This window comes from Fusarium pseudograminearum, chromosome 1 (genome assembly GCF_000303195.2).
Source record: "Fusarium pseudograminearum CS3096 chromosome 1, whole genome shotgun sequence".
Classification (NCBI taxonomy): Eukaryota; Fungi; Ascomycota; class Sordariomycetes; order Hypocreales; family Nectriaceae; genus Fusarium; species Fusarium pseudograminearum.
Window position 1 is genome coordinate 3,590,534 of NC_031951.1, and position 19,425 is coordinate 3,609,958.

At 46.8% G+C, this 19,425-nt stretch overlaps 9 protein-coding genes across 9 annotated transcripts, besides 9 other annotated features; 3 read left to right on the forward strand and 6 right to left on the reverse strand.

The window, feature by feature from the left end:
• Positions 1 to 745: 745 nt before the first annotated feature.
• Positions 746 to 936: a microsatellite.
• Positions 888 to 1,127: a repeat region.
• A 13-nt stretch (positions 1,128 to 1,140) lies between these two features.
• Positions 1,141 to 1,252: a repeat region.
• Positions 1,147 to 1,266: a repeat region.
• Positions 1,222 to 1,336: a repeat region.
• Positions 1,337 to 1,372: 36 nt separating this feature from the next.
• Positions 1,373 to 1,497: a microsatellite.
• A 76-nt stretch (positions 1,498 to 1,573) lies between these two features.
• Positions 1,574 to 1,637: a repeat region.
• Positions 1,638 to 1,694: 57 nt separating this feature from the next.
• Positions 1,695 to 1,897: a repeat region.
• A 15-nt stretch (positions 1,898 to 1,912) lies between these two features.
• Positions 1,913 to 1,964: a microsatellite.
• A 272-nt stretch (positions 1,965 to 2,236) lies between these two features.
• Positions 2,237 to 3,268, reverse strand: FPSE_12438 (uncharacterized protein; the record flags this gene model as incomplete). Its single annotated transcript, XM_009265555.1, has 3 exons — positions 2,237 to 2,557; positions 2,610 to 2,965; positions 3,028 to 3,268. 3 exons carry the CDS (start codon positions 3,266 to 3,268, stop codon positions 2,237 to 2,239), a joined length of 918 nt encoding a protein of 305 aa, XP_009263830.1.
• A 777-nt stretch (positions 3,269 to 4,045) lies between these two features.
• FPSE_12437 (uncharacterized protein) lies at positions 4,046 to 7,012 on the reverse strand (the record flags this gene model as incomplete). The annotated part of the gene is made up of 1 exon (XM_009265554.1): positions 4,046 to 7,012. One exon carries the CDS (start codon positions 7,010 to 7,012, stop codon positions 4,046 to 4,048), a length of 2,967 nt encoding a protein of 988 aa, XP_009263829.1.
• Positions 7,013 to 9,016: 2,004 nt separating this feature from the next.
• FPSE_12436 (uncharacterized protein) lies at positions 9,017 to 9,864 on the forward strand (the record flags this gene model as incomplete). The annotated part of the gene is made up of 5 exons (XM_009265553.1): positions 9,017 to 9,077; positions 9,148 to 9,167; positions 9,231 to 9,318; positions 9,384 to 9,601; positions 9,667 to 9,864. The coding sequence occupies 5 exons, from the start codon at positions 9,017 to 9,019 to the stop codon at positions 9,862 to 9,864; spliced, it is 585 nt and encodes a 194-aa protein (XP_009263828.1).
• A 248-nt stretch (positions 9,865 to 10,112) lies between these two features.
• Positions 10,113 to 11,293, reverse strand: FPSE_12435 (uncharacterized protein; the record flags this gene model as incomplete). The annotated part of the gene is made up of 3 exons (XM_009265552.1): positions 10,113 to 10,722; positions 10,771 to 11,050; positions 11,101 to 11,293. 3 exons carry the CDS (start codon positions 11,291 to 11,293, stop codon positions 10,113 to 10,115), a joined length of 1,083 nt encoding a protein of 360 aa, XP_009263827.1.
• Positions 11,294 to 11,753: 460 nt separating this feature from the next.
• Positions 11,754 to 12,673, forward strand: FPSE_12434 (uncharacterized protein; the record flags this gene model as incomplete). The annotated part of the gene is made up of 2 exons (XM_009265551.1): positions 11,754 to 12,044; positions 12,098 to 12,673. 2 exons carry the CDS (start codon positions 11,754 to 11,756, stop codon positions 12,671 to 12,673), a joined length of 867 nt encoding a protein of 288 aa, XP_009263826.1.
• Positions 12,674 to 12,814: 141 nt separating this feature from the next.
• On the reverse strand, positions 12,815 to 13,192 carry FPSE_12433 (uncharacterized protein; the record flags this gene model as incomplete). Its single annotated transcript, XM_009265550.1, has 1 exon — positions 12,815 to 13,192. One exon carries the CDS (start codon positions 13,190 to 13,192, stop codon positions 12,815 to 12,817), a length of 378 nt encoding a protein of 125 aa, XP_009263825.1.
• An 854-nt stretch (positions 13,193 to 14,046) lies between these two features.
• FPSE_12432 (uncharacterized protein) lies at positions 14,047 to 14,635 on the forward strand (the record flags this gene model as incomplete). Its single annotated transcript, XM_009265549.1, has 3 exons — positions 14,047 to 14,270; positions 14,325 to 14,452; positions 14,514 to 14,635. 3 exons carry the CDS (start codon positions 14,047 to 14,049, stop codon positions 14,633 to 14,635), a joined length of 474 nt encoding a protein of 157 aa, XP_009263824.1.
• A 750-nt stretch (positions 14,636 to 15,385) lies between these two features.
• Positions 15,386 to 17,234, reverse strand: FPSE_12431 (uncharacterized protein; the record flags this gene model as incomplete). The annotated part of the gene is made up of 3 exons (XM_009265548.1): positions 15,386 to 16,008; positions 16,059 to 16,391; positions 16,445 to 17,234. The coding sequence occupies 3 exons, from the start codon at positions 17,232 to 17,234 to the stop codon at positions 15,386 to 15,388; spliced, it is 1,746 nt and encodes a 581-aa protein (XP_009263823.1).
• Positions 17,235 to 18,117: 883 nt separating this feature from the next.
• FPSE_12430 (uncharacterized protein) lies at positions 18,118 to 19,390 on the reverse strand (the record flags this gene model as incomplete). Its single annotated transcript, XM_009265547.1, has 2 exons — positions 18,118 to 18,461; positions 18,544 to 19,390. 2 exons carry the CDS (start codon positions 19,388 to 19,390, stop codon positions 18,118 to 18,120), a joined length of 1,191 nt encoding a protein of 396 aa, XP_009263822.1.
• Between the last annotated feature and the right edge of the window lie 35 nt (positions 19,391 to 19,425).

A 19,425-nucleotide genomic window follows, 5' to 3' on the forward strand; every position in this document is an offset into this window, starting at 1 on the left:
AATAATATATAAAAAATAGTAAATAGGTTAATAAGCTATAAGGCTTAATAAAGTAAAACCTTAATATTAATATTTAAGCTTAAATAGTATCTTAATATAAAAGTATAGGTAGCATGCTATACTTTTCCTAATAGACTAAAAGATTAAGCAGTTATAGTATAATATGCTATAACTGTACTATATATCTATATATAAAGGGCCTAAGCCTTCTGTAGAGGTTTAGCGACTTTAATACCCTTATAATTGCCCTCCTTCTAATAGCAATACGTCCTAAGTTATTACAGAGATCTTACAGTAGTATACCCCTTAAGACTAAGCCTATATTATAGCTAGATAGTTTATCTTAGCGTACTTAGCACCTCTAGTCGCTACTAAGCCCTGCTTTAAGGCCTAAAGTATATAATAGATATTAACCCCTAAGGCTAGCTGCAGTAGGTAACTGTATACTGCCTTATAAGCCTAATATAAGCCTAATGCGATTATAGGTCTTAATAACCCTTCGATAAGGAATTAAACTGATAACCTTTATATAGCTAGAAGACCTATATTATGCTATAATAATTATAAGAGTATAAGTAATATGCTGCACTTTTTCTAATAGACTAAAAGATTAAGCAGTTATAGTATAATATACTATAACTATACTATATATCTGTATATAAGGGGCCTAAGCCTTCTGCAGAGGTTTAGTGACTTTAATACCTTTACACTTAAGATATTTTTCCTTTTTTAATAAAAAATAATATAAATAAGAAATTTATTAAAAAAGTAATTAAAATATTATTAATATATAAGTAATCCCCTCTAATTACTTATAATATAAAAAGCTAATTAAAAATAGCTATTACTATTATAATATAAATAAATTTATTAAGAGGTTAATTAATAATTTAATTAAAGTTAAAATATTATATTAATTAATATATAATTAATAAAAGCTATATTATATTAAGCTAAATATAAGTTATAGTAATAAAATTAATATTATATTAATTTAATTTAATTATAAAGTCTTAAATAGTTTATATTTTAGCTAATTAAATAAAATTAATTAAATTAAAAGTAAAAAAAGGCAATTAAATATATTATATTTAAAGCTTAATTAAAAGATTAAATAAATAAATAAAGAAAATATATTCCTTAAAGTAATAAAAGAAAAAAAATATACTTATTAAATAATAAGTCTTATAATACTTATAAGAATAGCTAAATAATTTAAGCTATATTAAGTTTAATAAATATTAATTAATAAGCTTTTTAATTATAGCTAACTATAAGGTATTATAATTAGTAATTAATAGATTAATAAGATAGTTATTATTAATTTAAATTATAAGTCTATAAGAAGCTTAAAGCTAAAGTAAAAGCTTTTTTATATTTAATATTAAATTAATTATATAATAAGTTATATACTAATTTTAAGTAATATTAAATAATATTATATAATAATTAGTAATTTAATAGTAGATTTAACTATAGATATAGTAATTATACTATTATAGCTAATATCTATAAGAATATTAAATATTCCCTTAATAAGGCTATTATTACCTTATTTATATAATTAGTTTCCTTTTAATAATTATTTAACCTTATTAAAATAATAATTAAATTAAAAAAGGTTATATTAAATATAACTCTATTTATAAGGTATAATATTACTTTAGCTATATTTAGCTATATAGGTTTATACCTTTTTAATATAAATTATAAAAAATAGCTTTTATAAGAGAAAAAGTATTTATAAAATCTTTTTTATATATTATATTATAATTATAATTATAAGTAAAAAGAGAATTTAAATTACTTTTAATATATATAAATAAGAGTTATATATAAAGTTAAATATTTAAAGTAAAACCTTTTATAGTTAATTAAATAATACTATATAATTTAACCTTATTCTATTAGTTAATAATAAATACCTTATAATAATAATTTTAATAATAATTTTAATAATATTATTTACTGATATATGGCATAAATACTTAGTCCAGTCTCGAGGTAGTTGATTGGCAAGTTTGCGTAGCATGCCCTTCACTCACTTTCAAAAACTCACGAGTTACATATTCCAAGAACGGTCATTTACAGCAGAGCAGAATAGGTAGTTTGCTTTCACTACCTCATTATTCATAATAGTACAACCCTTTTGGTAGTTAGACATACAGTGGAGAGTTACATTAAACCTAATAGACACCTCTTTTCATCTTCCGCGGCTCTCTCGTCGATCATTCGCCTAGCTCTTATCGTTTTTGTCGAAAACATTGAGACCCAGGCCCTCGGAATCAAGCATCAGCCTGTTCTTGGAGCCAGCCTCCTGAAGCTGAGCAGCGATCAGTCGAGCGTTCTCGATCTTCTTGAGCTCCAGGTAGGCCTTGTTCTTCTTGATGGCCTCACCAATCAGTTCGGCAGAGCGAGCCTCACCCTGTGCCTTGACAACCATGGCCTGCTTCTCCTGCCTGGCCTTGTCGACAACGAAGGCAGCTCGCTGGGCCTCTTGCTGGGCAACCTGCTTGGCCTCAACGGCGGCTGTGAATTCGGGAGAGAAGGCAAGGTGCTGTCACAAATTAGTTAAAAATTCATGTTAGGGTTGCATGATTAGAACATACAGTTAAGGAGACATCATCAAGAAGAATGTTGAACCGGGCAGCTCGTCGAGCAAGGTTCTCTCGCACCAGTCTAGCGACGTTCTCTCGCTGTGTGATGAGCTGACTAGCATTGAACTGGGCAACAACGCTCTTGAGAACCTCGTTGACAATAGAGGGCAGCACACGCTCATCGTAGTCGGTGCCTAGTGTTCGGTAGATCTGGGGCAGGGCATCGATCTGAGGGCGGGAAAGCACACGGCAGGTGATGTTGACCATCTGCAAATCCTTGGTGCCAGTCAAGGACGCAACGTTGCGTGGCTTCGCTCGGACATCGTACACAATAGGAGTTTCAAACCAAGGAATGTTGATGTGTGTTCCTGTAATTTCCCCAAGTCAGCATCTGTCTGAGCCGGATCGTCCGACATGAATGTCCTCGTACCTTCGTTGTAGATTTCCTTGCTGACACCAGTTAACCTCTGGTACTTGATGGCTCGTTGACCACCATCGACGTTGAAAAGCGAGTTAGACAGGAACAGAGCACCACCGGCAAGCAAGAGACCACCAGCAAGGGCGCCACCGGCTGCTCGGGGCATCTGAGGGCCTCCTCCTCCACCACCACGGGCCTGCTGCATCTGTCGGAGACGGCGCATGGCCTCCTCTTGCCAGTTGTTGTTCGACATTGTAAAACTTGTGTGTTCGGAGCGAGCGTGACAAATTGAACCGAAGTGGGATGTCGACGTGGGTGGTGATGCTTTTTCCCTAGGCGTCCGTGTAGTCGTCAATGATGGTGATGGGTCATGGAGCTGCGATTGAAGCTGTCGGCTATGTGGGTCCCCTCTTTTTGCCCGCCCGACCTTTCCCGTTTTAGAATCAACATTTATCCAATCGCTCTTGCCTTTACAGAAGACATGAGATACCTGCCAAAAGTCATCAATTCATTTTGGAGGATGATAATTTTACTGTGATTTTTTATAATCTTATATATGGGGTATTTGAGTCTTCCTTGGTAGTTAATTAAGTGCTAGTCAAAGCTGAATGTATATACAAGTCAGGCATGGTACGATACTGATCCATCTTATACTTGCCTCAGCAGCTTTCATCACCAGCCACAGGTCACACAGTCACGCACTCCTGACGAATTTTGATTGAATAGATGTTTCATACAAAGGAAATTTATCCCGTCAAGGGAAACCAGAACTTCATGCTCTGCACTATTTACAATGGTATCTGTAAGTACACAACATGGACAAACCCCATTCGCCAAACACATGCAACCTAACCCGATACCCATTATACAGGCGTGAAAGCGGCGTTCACGCATCCCGTCATCCCTTTATACTTAATTGTTGTGTATCTTTTCGTATATACGAATCCCAAAAGCAAGATTTCATCTATATGTGTGAAATATTTCGTGCGCATAATGACAAAGGAAAAATACTTTCTTTATACATCACAGATCACTCACGGAGAGCAATCTTGATGGTCTCAGTACCAGTCTTGGGCTTCTGTGCATAGCCATTGAGCATTCGGAAGCCGGACTTACAGTTTCGGCCTTCCTCGAATACAGCGGCGACACCGTCCAGACACTTGCCAGCCTCTTCCATGGCAGTTCCAGTAGTGGTGGTATCGGCGAGTCGCAGCTCACCAGCAACCTTCTCCATCTCACAGCGGAGGAGCCATCGCTCCCAGTTCCAGCCGCCAGCAATGCTGCAAGCGCTGGCAATATCGTCACTGCTTCCCATCACCATGGCGTCCATCTGGCAGGTCTTGACGTCCTGTCCATCGGGGCTGTCCTTCATGGGGGGAGTGGGGGGCTTGTACATGCTTCGCCTGGCACCCATTGGGAGACACATCCAGATGCGGCGGGTGTCTTGGAAGCCAGCGCGGGCTAGACGGGCAAGCCAGAGCTTGGTGGGGTTGGGATCGTATCCCAGAGTCTTGAGAGCAAAACCGAACTCGACGCTCTTGGCCAGTCCGACGGGACCAGCGTTGATGATGTCGGAGTCAAGAAGAGAAAAGTCAAGGTAGCCACCAGGCTTGAGGACACGCATGCACTCCTTGAGGCAAGTGTCCCACTCATCTTCGCCGTTCTCGCCAAAGAGCTTGAGGATGCTGTGAAGCTCTCGAGCAGAAATGAGATCGAACTGGTTGTCTGCAAAGGGAAGGCGAGAGAACTTCTCAACGGCGACTTGTCGGTGGTTGGGAGGACCGCGGACGTTGCAGTTGGAGAGTTGACGAATAGACTTGGTGGTGACGGTGTAAACCTTGGTGTTGGGGTATTGGAGCGCGCAGTGCCACGCCCAGTCGCAGGTAGTCTGTCCACCAAGATCGAGAACCCTGGCGCGCTCGCGGACAACACCGCTCTTGTTGGGAGCAGCGCGAGAGAGACGAGCAAGTCTCTTGGTTACTGGGGCAGAAATCAAGCGGCCACCGTTGAGCATCTTCATGGCGGCAACGTGCCAAGCAGCAACGGTCATCTGGTTCATAGCCTCAACCTCCTTCTCATGTCGGAGCTTCTCAGGGTCGTCAATGATGGTATCATCACCGCGAGCAACGTTGGCACTGAGTCGCTTCTTGGCGGATTGGGGAACGACACTGAGCTGGTACTTGCCGAGAAGCTGGTTGCGGTGGGATTCTCGGAGGGAAACACGCTGAGACTGGATGGCCTCAAAGCGAGCAAGCTGGTGAACAAACACATCTTGGCGCTGGATGCGAATGATGTAGTCTTGGAATGCTCGGTAGTAAGCAGACTCGCGGCGGACGAGCATGGAAGGCAGACGCTTGGGGTGATCGGATGTAGAGACCAGGTTGGAAAAGCGAACACTCTTCTTGAGGGGAGCAATGGATTGCTCAGGCTGGACCTTGAGGGGAGGGAGTGCGCTCTGGATCATGGAGGGCTCGACCTCTTCCTCGGCCTCCTCAGCAATAGTGTTGAGACCACCGTCATCCTCCTCAGAAGTGTCGTCCTGGACACCGCGAAGGTAGGACCGTTGAGCCATGAGCCAGAGCTCAGTGCGATCAAAGTGGGAGAGTGCCTCCTTTTGCTGCTTGCGAGCATAGTCAGGATCGTAATCGACGACAATCTCAGTTGGGGCGTCTTCAGCTTGGGGAGAAGCAGGAGCTTCGGCAGACTCCACGGTGGAAGGGGCTGTCTTGTGCTCAAAAACGGGGCGAGCAGTGGGCATATCATCTGAGAAGTCATCCTCCTCCTTGAGTTCAACTACCTGTTCAACGATGGGCTCGGTAGGAGCGGGAGTGAATCTGACGTTACGGTAAAAGTCCTCGACAAAGTCCTTGCGCTTTGGGACAGAAGTGACAGAAGCATCCGCGTTCCAGGGGCATCGGTAGAACTGCTCGGCAGTGGTCGATGTAGGCGGTGCCATGTCCTCAGGAGATTTGGAGGGCATGTGCCATGTGTTGCGGGTTCGTGGAGACAGACCAGAGAAAAATCCGCCTGGAGAGGGGATATCAAGCTTGGTCAAGTCGGCCAGGGACTGGCGGTTTGTGTTGGGAGAGAAAGCCCTGTTGATAGCGGACTGCGGCTGAAAACTGGTAATGAGTCGCAGTGGCTGTTGTCGCATCTCCATAATTTGGTGTACAGGCTGTTGCTCGTGAACCTCGAGAACCTGAGATGGTTGCTCATGAGGGTTCTCCTCGCCGCTTGCAAGGGCTTGAAGGGTGGCCAGGGCACCAGGCTGAAGCTGAACGCCAGCCCAAGCATCATCTGTAACTGATTCCTCATTACCAATGATGGGCGTGGGTGGTGCGCTCATTGCCGCGAGCTGCTCAGAAGTCAAGCTGCCATCCAGGGACGGAGGTGCTGACATTGTCGGTGTTGGTGCGGCATGTTGTTCGTGCATGAACTCCATCTGAGCGGGCGACATGGTGAGTTTGACGGATGGGGTCAAAGGGACTGGTGAAGTCAGTGACTTCTTCATGTTATCCACAGCAGACCACGACTCGACAGTATTGTCGCGGGTTGCTGGGATGACAAGCGGAGTGGGCTGCTTTGTCGGGGCCTGCCTCGACTTAGCAGATGCCCTCCTCCTGGCCATATCATCCTCATCATCCGTCACATCGTAGAGATCCTCAAACTCGGTGGCCTCGGTGGCAACACTCTGGCGGTTCCAGGGATTGCTGGAGGTTGTTGGTGAAGTGTCGGTAGCCGAATCAGCTGAGGGCGAAGATGGTAGAACTGGGGCGGAGAGGTAATGCATTCCCCTTGGTGTCGGGAAGTGATCGCTCATCGGTGTCAACCAAGCCTCGATCTTGAGTTGAGCATTGCCGGTTCGTCTTAGCCTGCGACCTCCGTGCTGGGCCATGCCATCGTCACTATCCTCCTCGATTATGGGATTAAGTCTCCCCCTGTGCTTCCGAGCCAGCGAAGAGTCCAGGGGGTAGTATCGATTTTGTGTGTCGGCCATGTTGCGTATATATATATCAGTTATTCCTGATGTCTGATAATAGCCCAAGGGCTTAACGCAACAAACCGGCTGGTTGTATTACTTGTTAGTGTGAATAATGGGGGACGGCCTGCGTCAGTATTAAGTTGTGTAAAACGACAGGATGCTTCGGTCAACGAGGCTCTATACGGATCGGCGAAGTGATACAGCACGGAAGGCTGAAGACGGTAAGAAGAGAATGCAGAAGAAGAAGGCCAGGCTTCTGGCCGGGGAGTGTCAAAGTCTTAAAGCCCGAAGGCTAGACTAGTCTGGCCCAGGATCGTCAAGGCTCGCTGGAGCGGCTATCCAAAGTGTGGGCTCATAACGAGTTGGGTTGGGCGGCACGCACTGCACTTGCAGTAGCACGTCGGCCACCGTACTGTAGCTCAGGTGGGCCGATGCATCGGCAGACATCCATTGAATCATGTGTGGCGGAGGCGGGGGCCATCAAGAGCGCCAATGTCGCGTTGAAGAAGCTGACTGGCACATAAGGCTGCGAGAGCAATGTAAGGTCTGTGTTGGCAGTATACAAGACGAGAAGAGGTTACATCAGGGTGGTATAGATTCCCGGTCGCTAAGTCGGTTGACCCCCGCTACCGAGTAGCTAATAACCTCAAAGAACCAATGAGGTAAAGGATCGTGGACTTCTATTTTTGGTTGACAGCGATTGACAGGGGTAGAACCTGTTGCGCGCGCGAAAGCTGTGATGACTGTGACAGCCGTGAGAGACCATTGGCCAGGCCACCACCCTGTAGAGCCAATAAATGATGGGGTTTGTTTCTTGGGCGGCTAACAGTCCCTTGTCATTGTTTGTACATCGTCGAATGCAGCATCACCTTTGTGATGGCACTGCCTGAATGCATGAAGAGAGAGGCCATGAGGTCGCTTGATTGAGACAAGTCGTGCAACAGAGCCGGCCCAAAGGGGCGGTTTCCGAACTTGTCGCATGTCGTTTATTCAATTCATGGTCCATTTCGATATTTCACTGGCCATCAATTGTTCATGCTAAAGATGGCGACCACTTTGGAAGACCATTACTTGATCGATCAAACGTCTAGAGATGAGAAAGGCGCCGAATGTAATCCAGCGTTGCCTGACATTGGTGATCCGGGACCAGACATCAAACATTCTGCAGTGGTCGTCATTATCGGTGAAAAGTGTGACGTAGTTCATCGTGGCTTGACATGAAGATCAAAAGAAGAAGTTGATAATCCTAACCTATGGAAGCCTGGCTCTTATCCGCGGGTCTAGAAGAAGTAATTAATCCGTCAGGTTGCAAACGCGCGCAGCGTTCCAATGTAACCCAAGTCAGCGTCACCAATCTGTCGTTGGTCATTTTCGTCACGTCGTGTTGCATAGGCAAATCTCAACATGCGGCAGGGGTTGAAGATTAAGCGCGGATAAACTCGACGGTCTATGGAGTTTGTGTTTTCGGAGAATAAGACATTCCCGGATTGTAACCCAACCTCTTGTCGCTTGATGAAAGACAGTTTGTTGTCAATTCATTGCCGATGACAAGAGTCCACTATGTAGTGATGAACAACCACTGATCGAGAAGGACAGAACATAGGACAGTTGTAACAACTGCTAGTGATGATATAAAGATGAAGAGACTGTTTGAGTAATTCTAAACCAATGCGAAACGTGTGAATTGTTAATTCCATTTAAACGAAGCCATTGAATGAAATTCTTTTTGTTCAACTCTAGGGTGACTGATGGAAAATGAAGCTTGAAATTGTTAGTGCGACCTGCCTCAGGCTTGAAGCTTTGACCGGGCCCCGGCCGCCTCGTCTCTAGGTACGTTTTGGCGGACAAGGCTCGAACCCAGTTACGTTAAGAGAAGTGCCCCTCCATGGAAATTTACCCCGCCATAGGTTCAAATCCAGGTATCACAAGCAACGCGTATCATTTAAACAAGAAACGCTTTTTTTGGCCACAAGTTCTATCCAATATCGATTCAAGGACAACAGACAACTTCGAATATCCATGGCCGACGTGGAACAGCCCGAGGGCGAGCCCCAGAGCCGTCATGTCACCTACTGTGGAGGTGAGTTCACTCCCCCAAGTCATGATGCGAAAATGAGAGTCAAATCATATCTAACTGTGTCTTCTTATAGTCTGCACTCTACCCCCAGAGGTAACGACCCCTTTACGAGTCACTTCCGAGAGAACCCTTCCAACTGAATAACCCCCCAAGTAGTACTGCGAGTATGGCGGAACCGTCAAGAAATGCCAAGAATGGCTAGAGAAGAACGAAGCAGAGCTGTACAGCCGCATCTGGTCACCAGGTACGTGAATATGTGGAGGTTGCTTGAGCTGTATGGACATGTAATAACCCTCAGTTCATCTACAGAGGCCCTTGAAGCCGCTACCGCATCGCTATCCGTCGAAGCCCAGAAACGAGCCGCGAAGGATGCACAGAAGAAGACCGCAAAGGCCGAAGCTGCCGAAGCAAAGCACGCTGATATGTTGGCTAAGAGCATGATTACGATCAAGCGTATCGAGCGAAACAAGAAGAAGTTTGTCACCGCCGTGATAGGATTGGAGGCATTTGACCTGGAGCTGAAGAAGGTAAGTCCACTACATACCTCGTTTCGTTCGTGGCTAGAGAACTACAATACTCACCACCATCGCAGGTCGCCAAGGATCTCGGAAAGAAATTTGCTACTGGTGCTTCAGTCACCAAGCTTCCTGGTGGCGGAGACGAGATTGTTGTACAGGGTGATGTCAGCATTGAGCTGGAGGAGTTTCTACTTGAGAAGTACAAGCATATACCCAAGGATCACATTGAACTTGTTGAGGACAAGAAGAAGAAGAAGGCTGCTCCCGCATAGAGTGGGCGGGAATATATACCAAAAGGCAATTCTTGTTTAAAAATAGCCTAAGGGGGTTTGTTCATGAAAATCTGCGCTCTTCTTTTATAGGCGCATGTGGTTTCAAAACAACATCGTAACATAACCTGGAGCTTGCTTTCCCATGCATCACTACTCGCCTAGTCCTTGAACGCCATACCATGTACCAAGATAAAAAAAAAACGACCAATACACCAAACAAGTCTCATGCGCTTTCATCACGGTCTATTCTATGCCCGTTTCCGCAACACTCGTCCTGTGCCTGTGCTTGCAGTCGACGTGCTGGCCTTTCCTGCCGTTGTCTTGCGCACTGACCCTGCAGCCCCCTTGCGCGAAGCTGAGGTCCTCTTCTTCGCTGGCCCCCCCTTTCTTATCACTGTTCCGTTGCTGGCCTCGCTTGTATCACTGTTGGCAATAGACCTGCGTCCTGTCCGCGTGGCTGGTCGCGAGACTGGGGGCCGAGAAATTGGGTTCGCGGGGCCTTTCTTGTTCCTCACTGCAGCATTGCTGCTGGACTGTGTGCTTACGTTTGAGGATGTGGTGACCTTTCGTGTTATGCCGCCTCGTGAGGCCTTGGCCTTTTCCACCATACTTGAGAGCATATTCGCAGCAGCAGCCGAACGAGATTGTGAAGGGTTCTTCAATGGCGAAGCAGGTCGTGCAATGCCAGATTTGATAGGGGAGACTGGTCGGTTTGTCATTCGCGAGTTTGACGAAGTTGGTGAAAGAACCAGTGCAGGCCGAATTTGAGACACATCTCCATTTGGAACACCTCGGACCTTCTTCTTGGCATTTTCGTTGTGCTCGATTTCGTTCTCCTTATCTCCCGAGATAGCATCACTTTGAGTTTGTTAGCACTTGTCTTGGAAATACAGAATGTGCACAAACCTCATGCGCTTGTTTACACGCGCCGAAGACTTGAAGTTGTACGCGCTGTGCTGGGCCTGTTTCACTGGGCTTGTAATTCGTGCTGTTGTTGGGGGCTTCTTTATAGCTGCTGATCTTGCAGCTCGTTGTCTCTCTTGATCCATGTACTTTTGCAATAAGTCTCCCATCTTCACATTCCTCATTGAGATAGGGATTCTGTTAAGTCGCATTTCGATACGTGAGCGCGCGGTTGTGGCCATATAATTGTATTGAGCCCTCAGTCGACGAGCGCGTTCGGTGACTGAATAATGGTTAGTCGCGTGAAGTTTTCTTGGTTCGATATTTTCATACTCTCTAGTTGCATGTTGTCGATCATGGCCTGCTTTTGTTGCATCGTGATGGTACCGGCTGTTCGCTTTTTGATGGGACTTGGTGGGTGCGCTGTAGGGCTTCCAGATCGTAGATGAACTAATTCGGCGGCAGCGTTCTTGGAAAAAGAAGGGGAACCTCCCGAGGATCTTGTTCTTGGTCGTGTAGGAGCCATTGTGTTGTGTGTATTTACTGTGCGGTTGTTTACTTGGTGATGATAATAATCAAGAAGTGCGGAACGTCTAAAGTTGCAATTGTCTACCCCAGGCGCGTTGGTTTAGAGGTGGAGTTGCGGGAAGTAAACAAAGTATGTGGATCCCAACATTAGGTAATCTGTCTTAGCTTCCCTGACGCAAGCATTTGGTAGGGACATACTTGTCAGGTAGAGCTACTCGATTCAGCACACATATCTCCGCGGCAACTAAGTAGCTCTACCTTTGGACCATACAGCTGCACTCCGCCAGGCTGAACTGCCTTACGACACTGGGAGCTTCACTTGCTTCTAGCCTTCTCACCTCCAACTGAAGCTCGACATCAACCAACACCTGTACATTTCTACCCGCACATTCTTCTCAACTCTCGACAACTATAACCGAAAACATTATTCATTGCAGAACAAAAACAAAACGCCCATCATGGTTCTCGAGGCGGTTATGGTTGTCGTTGACAACAGCGAAAGCAGCAGAAATGGCGACTACCAACCAACCCGATTCGATTCGCAAGTAGATGCCGTCAACATCACTTTCCAGTCTATCACACAAGGAAACCCCGAGTCATCTGTCGGATTGATGAGCATGGGCGGCAAGGGACCCGAGGTGTTGGTGACCCTCACCACTGAGCAGGGCAAGATCCTCGAGGGCCTGCATCGAACAAAGAAGAAGATTGGCGGCTCTTCCCATCTGAAGACAGGTATCCAGGTGGCTACCGTAAGTCGCATACGCTTCTCAGTAAGCTCACACATTTGTTAATACTTTCTTAGCTTGCCTTGAAGCACCGACAGAACCGATCACAACGTCAACGAATAATAGTCTTCGTCTGCTCTCCTGTCGAGGAATCAGAGAAGGAGCTTACCACACTCGCCAAGAAGATGAAGAAGGCCAACATCTCAGTCGACTTTGTTTTGTTCGGCGATCTCGACGACGACAGCACCAAGAACAAGCTGCAACTGTTCATCGATACCGTCAAGACCAACGAAGGCTGTCACTTGGTGGTCATTCCTCCTAGTAGCAAGCTACTCAGTGACCAACTCGTCTCTTCCCCCATTCTTTTGGGCGAGAACGCTGGTGGATCTGGTGGAGCCGGGGGTTCAGGCGGTGGCAACGACGAGTTCGAGTTCGGTTTCGATCCTGCGATGGAGCCCGAACTTGCTCTTGCCCTACGTATGAGTATGGAAGAGGAGAAGGCTCGACAGGAAAAGGCCGCTCGCGAAGAGGAGGAGGCAGCTAAGAAGGCCTCACTGGGTGACGTCAAGGAGGAAGACGAGGGTCAGGGATCAAGCAGCAAGGACCAAGATAAGGACAAGAAGGGTGACGGAGACAAGATGGACATCTCATAATAGATTATGGTTCCGCTTTGTCAACATTGCAGCAACTGTACAATAGACACAGGGCAGAGGGTTTGAGATGATAAGAAGATTAAAGCCATTACGATACATGTATGCGTTTCCCAACTACTCCATAATCTATAAAACATCGATCTATCGGTTGTTGATCTCCCTGATGTATGATAGTAGTTTCCGGTCAAAGATGTCGCAGCGGATAGGCATCTCGAGAGAATAAAAAGGGTTCTTCATGACATAATCCGAGTAGAGATCGTAGATCTTTCGGATGGTGACATCAACGTTTGCCTGTGTTGTGTCGGTGAAGAGGAGAAACTTTGTGCCTGTCATGGTGGTGAAGCACTGCATGCGAAAGTTTTCTGTCTCTAGCACTTCCAAACCTGATGGTGGTTCTGGTCTGCTACCTGGAGGCGTTGCTTCTGGTATATTGTTGACTGGGTTGAGACGGGAGGTGATTGCATGAACACTGTATGTCGATGTAAGCTTTGGTGCGCCTGTGCAGAATGTCATGGTCATATTGGAGAGAGGCTAGGGGATAGTTACCCATGAAAGGTTCCAGCAAGGACTAGATAGTCATTTGTGCTGATCTGTTTGAGGCCTTCGTGGAAGTTTTTGTTGTAAACCAAACCACCAGCCTTGTTGATGATAATGAGAGCAAATATAGTCCTGTTATATGGTTAAAGATGTGTCCTTTAATCTTTCGAGGAGCATTCTTCTTACATGATGTCCCGTCTATCTTGTTTAACATAAGTATCCTAGCTTGTCGTCTGTGTGTCCCTGAGCCTCATTCGTTCATTTATATCAAAGAAGGGACCATGAACCAGAGCAAGGGTGAGAGCGATGAGGGTTGAGATGAGTCTGCGAGTATAGAGTCAGCACATTATCTTTATGAAGAAATGAGATACTTACTCGGACGATTATGTAACTTGTAAAAGATCCTTGAGCACCCTCAAAGCCTGTTGCTGTTTGATGGTGGAAGTATTTAATAAGGGTTGATGGATTGATTGACAAGACAAGCTGCGCCTAGAGGCTGGAGGGGACCGCCACGCGACTCTTCTACCTATCGCCGAAAGCAAGCAGCCCCTACTGAGAGGTTTCACTTTAGGTTCCTCAGGGAGTACCTGGCCTAAACCCAGTAGCATTGCAGCCCCACTAATTAATTAAGTCGGGATACGTACATTATCTGCCTCCGATCCCTCGACTCTTTTAGGCCCGTCTCTCAACTCATATCAACTACATTTTAAACAAAGAACCTTTCGCATATTGAATATCCCCAGCTCCCGCAAACTCGCTACGAACACACGAATTCTACGCGGTAGAATTACTAGCTCCCATCTTTAGCGCACACTCGACATAAAGCCTCCTTTGCGATGGATGATCAACAAGCACCAGTTCCCCAGCCGCCAAAGAAGGTTCATCACCCTCGAACCTCGCGACCTAAGCCCCCAACTCCTGGAAACGAGGAAGCCACTGCAGTTCTCAACCTCGGAGAGTTCCAGGACGTCGATACCCTCACGCTCTCGGAAGCTGCTCTGGTTTTGAACGCCCTTCATGCCAAGCGAAAGAACGACCGCCGAAATGTCAACAACACCGAGTAAACAACCTCTGCGATTGCTGAAGCGCGAACAGAGAGGCTGACTGCGTATAGAATGCTGAACTCGACTCTCACCTACCTCGATAACTTTGCGCGATTCACGCAAAAGGAGAACGTAGAAGCTGTTGAGCGTCTTCTCAGCGCACATAAGAATCTTGCCAAGTTTGAACGTGCACAACTGGGTATGGCAGTTATGACGGCCTGACAGCTTCATCTCAAGGAATGCTGACCCCCTGCTTCTAGGTTCCCTATGCTGCGAAGGAGCCGACGAGGCGAAGACACTGATTCCTTCACTGGCCGACAAGATCTCGGATCAGGACCTCCAGGATCTGCTCGACGAGATTTCTAAGCTTCAGACCCGATGAAGCGCTCGCTGCATCTATATAACGAGACTTTGTTTAAACCTGACACCAAACGGGTGGCGTACCCCAACAGATTGGTATCTTTTCGTGGAGGTTGACGCGCGCATATCTATTCAAGTTCGAAGAATCAAAAAGCAAATTCTGGGAAACGAAAGTCGCAACTTTGAAGGATGGCAACTTTTCATCAACTCTTGCATTTGAGGCGCATAGCGGGTAAAAGGGGACACCGCATATTTTGTTTAGGGAATACACGATGATCATAGTCCATGCAGGTATCAAGGTATGGCTATGTCAAATTGTGTATCATTCCTTGCTTGTCAGACGGACCATCGGATATTTCCTGGTTCTTGTACTACTGATGTTTTTATGACAAACTATTAATAATTAGATCTATTCCATTCTTGGTGAGTAGAATCAGTTTGAAGGTCTATCTGTACACTGTTGGGTTGCAGGATTATTGTTCCAAGTATAGATGGAAGTGTCTAATGATAGCCATTGTCACAACAGATTAAGACTCGAAAGAAGCACATAACACAAGCTAGGTAGTACCAAGAGGCTAGGACAGTTCATATCGGTGCGACCAAGAGGCATCATATAGAGAGTTTCCACGCTACAAATATCCCTTCTTCGAAATCAAGTATGAGGAAGTAGCGTGAATGACTTCAACATCATGGGCTTGTAGTGAACACTCATTTGAGACCATGGTAGATCAAAATACAAAACATTGCTGAATTGACAAACTACAAATTATCCTCAGACCGAGACATTATCGAGCGACTTGATAAACTCAGTCGCATAGCGATCCTGCTCAGCAACATATCTCGAAAACGCATCCTCGGTCTTGATCACAAACTCGGGGATCTGGACATTGCCCTTCTTCCACACATACCCCTTTTTACCATCAGTAGTTCTCTCATACCCACGCAGAGCCTTGGGCTTGTAGCTGGAGACCTTGTTCATACGGTACTTGACGCATGGATGGATCATCTCATACGTCTCACCCAGCTCGCGGCCCTTGTCATCCTTGCTGTAGTTGCCAGGAGTTCTGTCAACTGAACCACTAGCAATCATGGCACCCGTGAAACTGTCGACGATGGGGCCTGTTGCCCAGCCGCTGATAGTCTCTTCTGGGATCTTTCGCACGTCTGCCTTTCTGATGCCAGTGCGGTCAAGGGAGGCTGCGATGCGACTTGTCACCAAACCACCACCATAATCCTTCTCGTCCCCGTTTTGGATGTTGGTCAGGAGAGGCTTGAGGAGGTTGTAGCGATCTTGGACTGCTGATTTGCCAAGATCGCCCAAGCTGCCGCCTTCAGCGAATTCAAGGAAGGGAGCGACCTGCTCGCACATCCAACCAAACGAAATGAGTGCGATTTCTACTTTTGTCAGCAGATTCTCAGAAATCACCATTTTCTTGTAGACTCACGTTCGAAATCGCTCTTCTTATCAGTGAGAGGATCGTCATTTCCACCACCGATGTTGATGTGAACACCTGGGAACCAGACCTGCAAAAGCTCAGACCTGTTGTCGCGCAATTGCTCATACATCTCGCCATCGACGACAGCGCCCCAGGCTTCTTGCAGCTCTTTCTTGCTGGCATTGGGAGTCTTGTATGCCTTCTCCCAATCTGACCAAAGCTCCTTGACATCCTTGTCAGGCTTTGGGGCCTGATCTTTGTTGATCGGGAGGTGCCAAAGACTGGGTGAGAAAGGGCCTCGGTGTTCATCCAGAGCCAAGGCGTGGTAAGCATGTTGGATGTCTGAGTGAATGTCAGCTTTGAAGATCCAAGTTCCGATTCAATCAATAACTTACAAGGGCTAAGGTGGATGTTATGGAAGCCAGGCTCAGTGATTCCAATGGTCTTTTCAAGGAACTTCAGATTGAAGCGTGTCCAAGGTAAGTCTGGAATTCCCAGACTGCCAACTGTGTCAAAGACTCCCACAACCTTGACAAATCGCGACAGTTCGGGAGCGTCATGATGAGGAGGACTATCCCATGCAGACGGAATTTGGGATCCTCCATTGGCCTGTTTCTTGGAAGGCACTCCGTTGACCCATTCTAGATAAGCCTGCGACTTGCGGAAGTGCAATCCATCGGGGTTCTTCTGATACAGGGCATACAAGTCTGGAAAGTCTTGAAGATCTCTGGGGCAGACAATGCCAATGTCAGTGACGAGACCAGCTACCGCGCGAGCAGTGTACGCTCCACGCGAGAAACCAAAGCAGAAGATCTCGTCTCCGAGATTGTAATTGAGGACAATGAAGTTGTAAGCTTCAATGATATTGCCTACAAACCCAATGCCTGTGCCTCCCTGTCGGTTGGCTTCTGCCTGGCCTAGGTCTCCAGAGCCAATGCCTGCGTCGTAGTATACTACCTGCTGCCAGACTTTCCCATCCTTGTCCTTGCCGCTGCGAGCAATGGAGCGGGCAAGTCTTGTCACGTTGGACGGGATGTTCTTAAGGCCTGACACAGAGGATTGCCAAGTGCCGTCACAACAGATGACGATGCGCTTAGGAGCAGCTTGGGCATCTTCTGTAGCTTCGTGGCGAGAGCCATCCTCTAGAGGGAGGAAACCTTTGGAGACTTGAGGTTCAGAAGGCATTTTGGAAAGTGATTTTCAACAAGATGTAGAGAAAGGGGTCTTTAGAACTGAGAGTTGGACTACAGTCAATTGACCTTCTGTCCTCGGTTTTTATATCATTTTTTTCGCGTTGGCCACCTGGGGGCACAGCCTGGTTTCTGTCGGGCTCCTGTCTCGTCCTTCTCCCTGCAGTATTTGGACTCAGCTGAAGCCACAGCATTTGTGTCTCGGTCGGCAGTCCGGGATAGGCTTGATATACCACCTCACCCTCCATCTTTGGTAGATCTTTATGCTGGATTGAGAGTCGTGATAGGCTCTCGTCGAAGGCGAGGCAGTTGCGGTGAAACTACATAACAATCTGACATGTGCTGCATAAAAGTCTTATATGTCAGCACAGATGGTCAATCAGCGCAATGTGCATGGTGTCAGCGCAGAGAATGCCTAGGACAGACATTCTCGGCATGTAGCAAGCTCGAATCGAATGGTCACGATTATCTACAGTACGAGCAAAGCAGTCAGCTCTCCACTTCCAACATAAGCAAGTAATTATGTGATACAACAGAAACGGAAGCTCACCCGATTCAGCCCCATGGAGCGGGCCGCAGACGGGAGGAATGAACTGCCGTGTGGTTACTAGATTTAATCCAATGGCAGAGAATACGTATCACTACTATGATGCATGAGGCTTGCGCAGAGCTTGGATCTGCATGTTGCCCTCGGACTGTTTCAACCTATAGATCTTTTATTTGAGCTCCAAGTAGCGAATCATATCTTACAAAACAAAAGGGAGAAAACGAGAGTATTCTCCGCACCACGCTTTCAAATGCTTGTCGTTCACTATGCCCTTCACATTCCCTGTCAAACCAGAGCCAGCCCCCCAATACATCCTGTTATCACGCCCCTTTCATCCTTGTTGACGTTGATTCGCACTTTCTCCCAGAGCTCGATATTGATTCCAGTGGTTGACAAATTGTTTTTGTTGACGATCCTCCAATGTTGCGTTGAGGTTGGCACGAGGGTCTATGCAGTTCCCAGTTGCTGTAGGATATGCAGTCTGAGCGGAAAATCCAGAAACGGCAGTGCGTCCAGTAGTCGAATTGGTTGCCACATGATTTCCCTGCTGAGACTCCTTTTCGTTGCCGTCGTCATAAGTGACGGCAGGAAGCTCATGCACAACATTGTCAGCGCCATCCATCTCAAAAGTGCCACTGGGGGGCTGGAGGTGGTTGTCTACTCTGTCGATACGGCCTGCAGAGTAGGTTTAGCATTCGTTTTGGTAGCGATTCTTCGACGTCCGATGACGAGTCTGATCGTGAATCTGGCAACATACCTCCAAATGGCGCAAAGGGGTCCGGACTCCTGCGAGTGCTCTTGCGTGACAATATCCTGCTGAGATAGCTCTTCTCCTCCTTTTCTTCCAGGTAGTAGGGAGTGTTGGGGAACTCGATGTTCTTGGCCCTCCGACGACGTATGTAAATCAAAGCACCGGCAACAAGACCTAAGAAAGCGACACCGCCGATTACAGCCCCAACAACAAGCCCGATTGAAGGCGATCCGGATTTGCTGCTGTTCTCACCGAGGGAAGCACCCGGGGTGTTCGTCTCAGTAGGCAACGAGGCAGATGTGCCCTCAAGGGATCCTGTAGGGAATGGTAACTGATCCGTACCGGCTGAAGTCACGGAAGTCAGGAAACCGCTGGGTGTCGGAGGTCCCACGCTGGTATAGATGGTCTTCTTGTTGGTGATTGTGACGCGATGGGAGTTCGAAACTGTGCGAGTAGTGCCCGAGTCGGTCATAGTCGTGGGAGATACTCTGCGGCTTGCAAGCGAAGACGAGGAATCATCGTCGGACATGGTGATGGAGGCACTGGGCCTTCTTCGAGTCTCCAGAGTAGTTGGGGAATCCGAAATATCTGTGAAGAGCCAGGACGCAGAAATGCCCACATTGCTATCATCAGTAGCAGTCCTCTCGTGGGTGGTGGTCTCGGTATCAGACATGTCGCCGGTTGACCACGAGCTGTGGTCCAAGGTGACGGGATCGTCGTGACAGCCGCGAGGCTTGATGCATGGATCGTGAGAACAGCAACCAATGTATTTAAAATCAAAGTAACTACATTCGTAGTATTGCTTGTCAGCGCTACATTCTTCCTTGTCGCCAACTCGTAGAATCTTGGTCATGATAGACAAACAGTATAAAATTGGGGGGGGGGGGG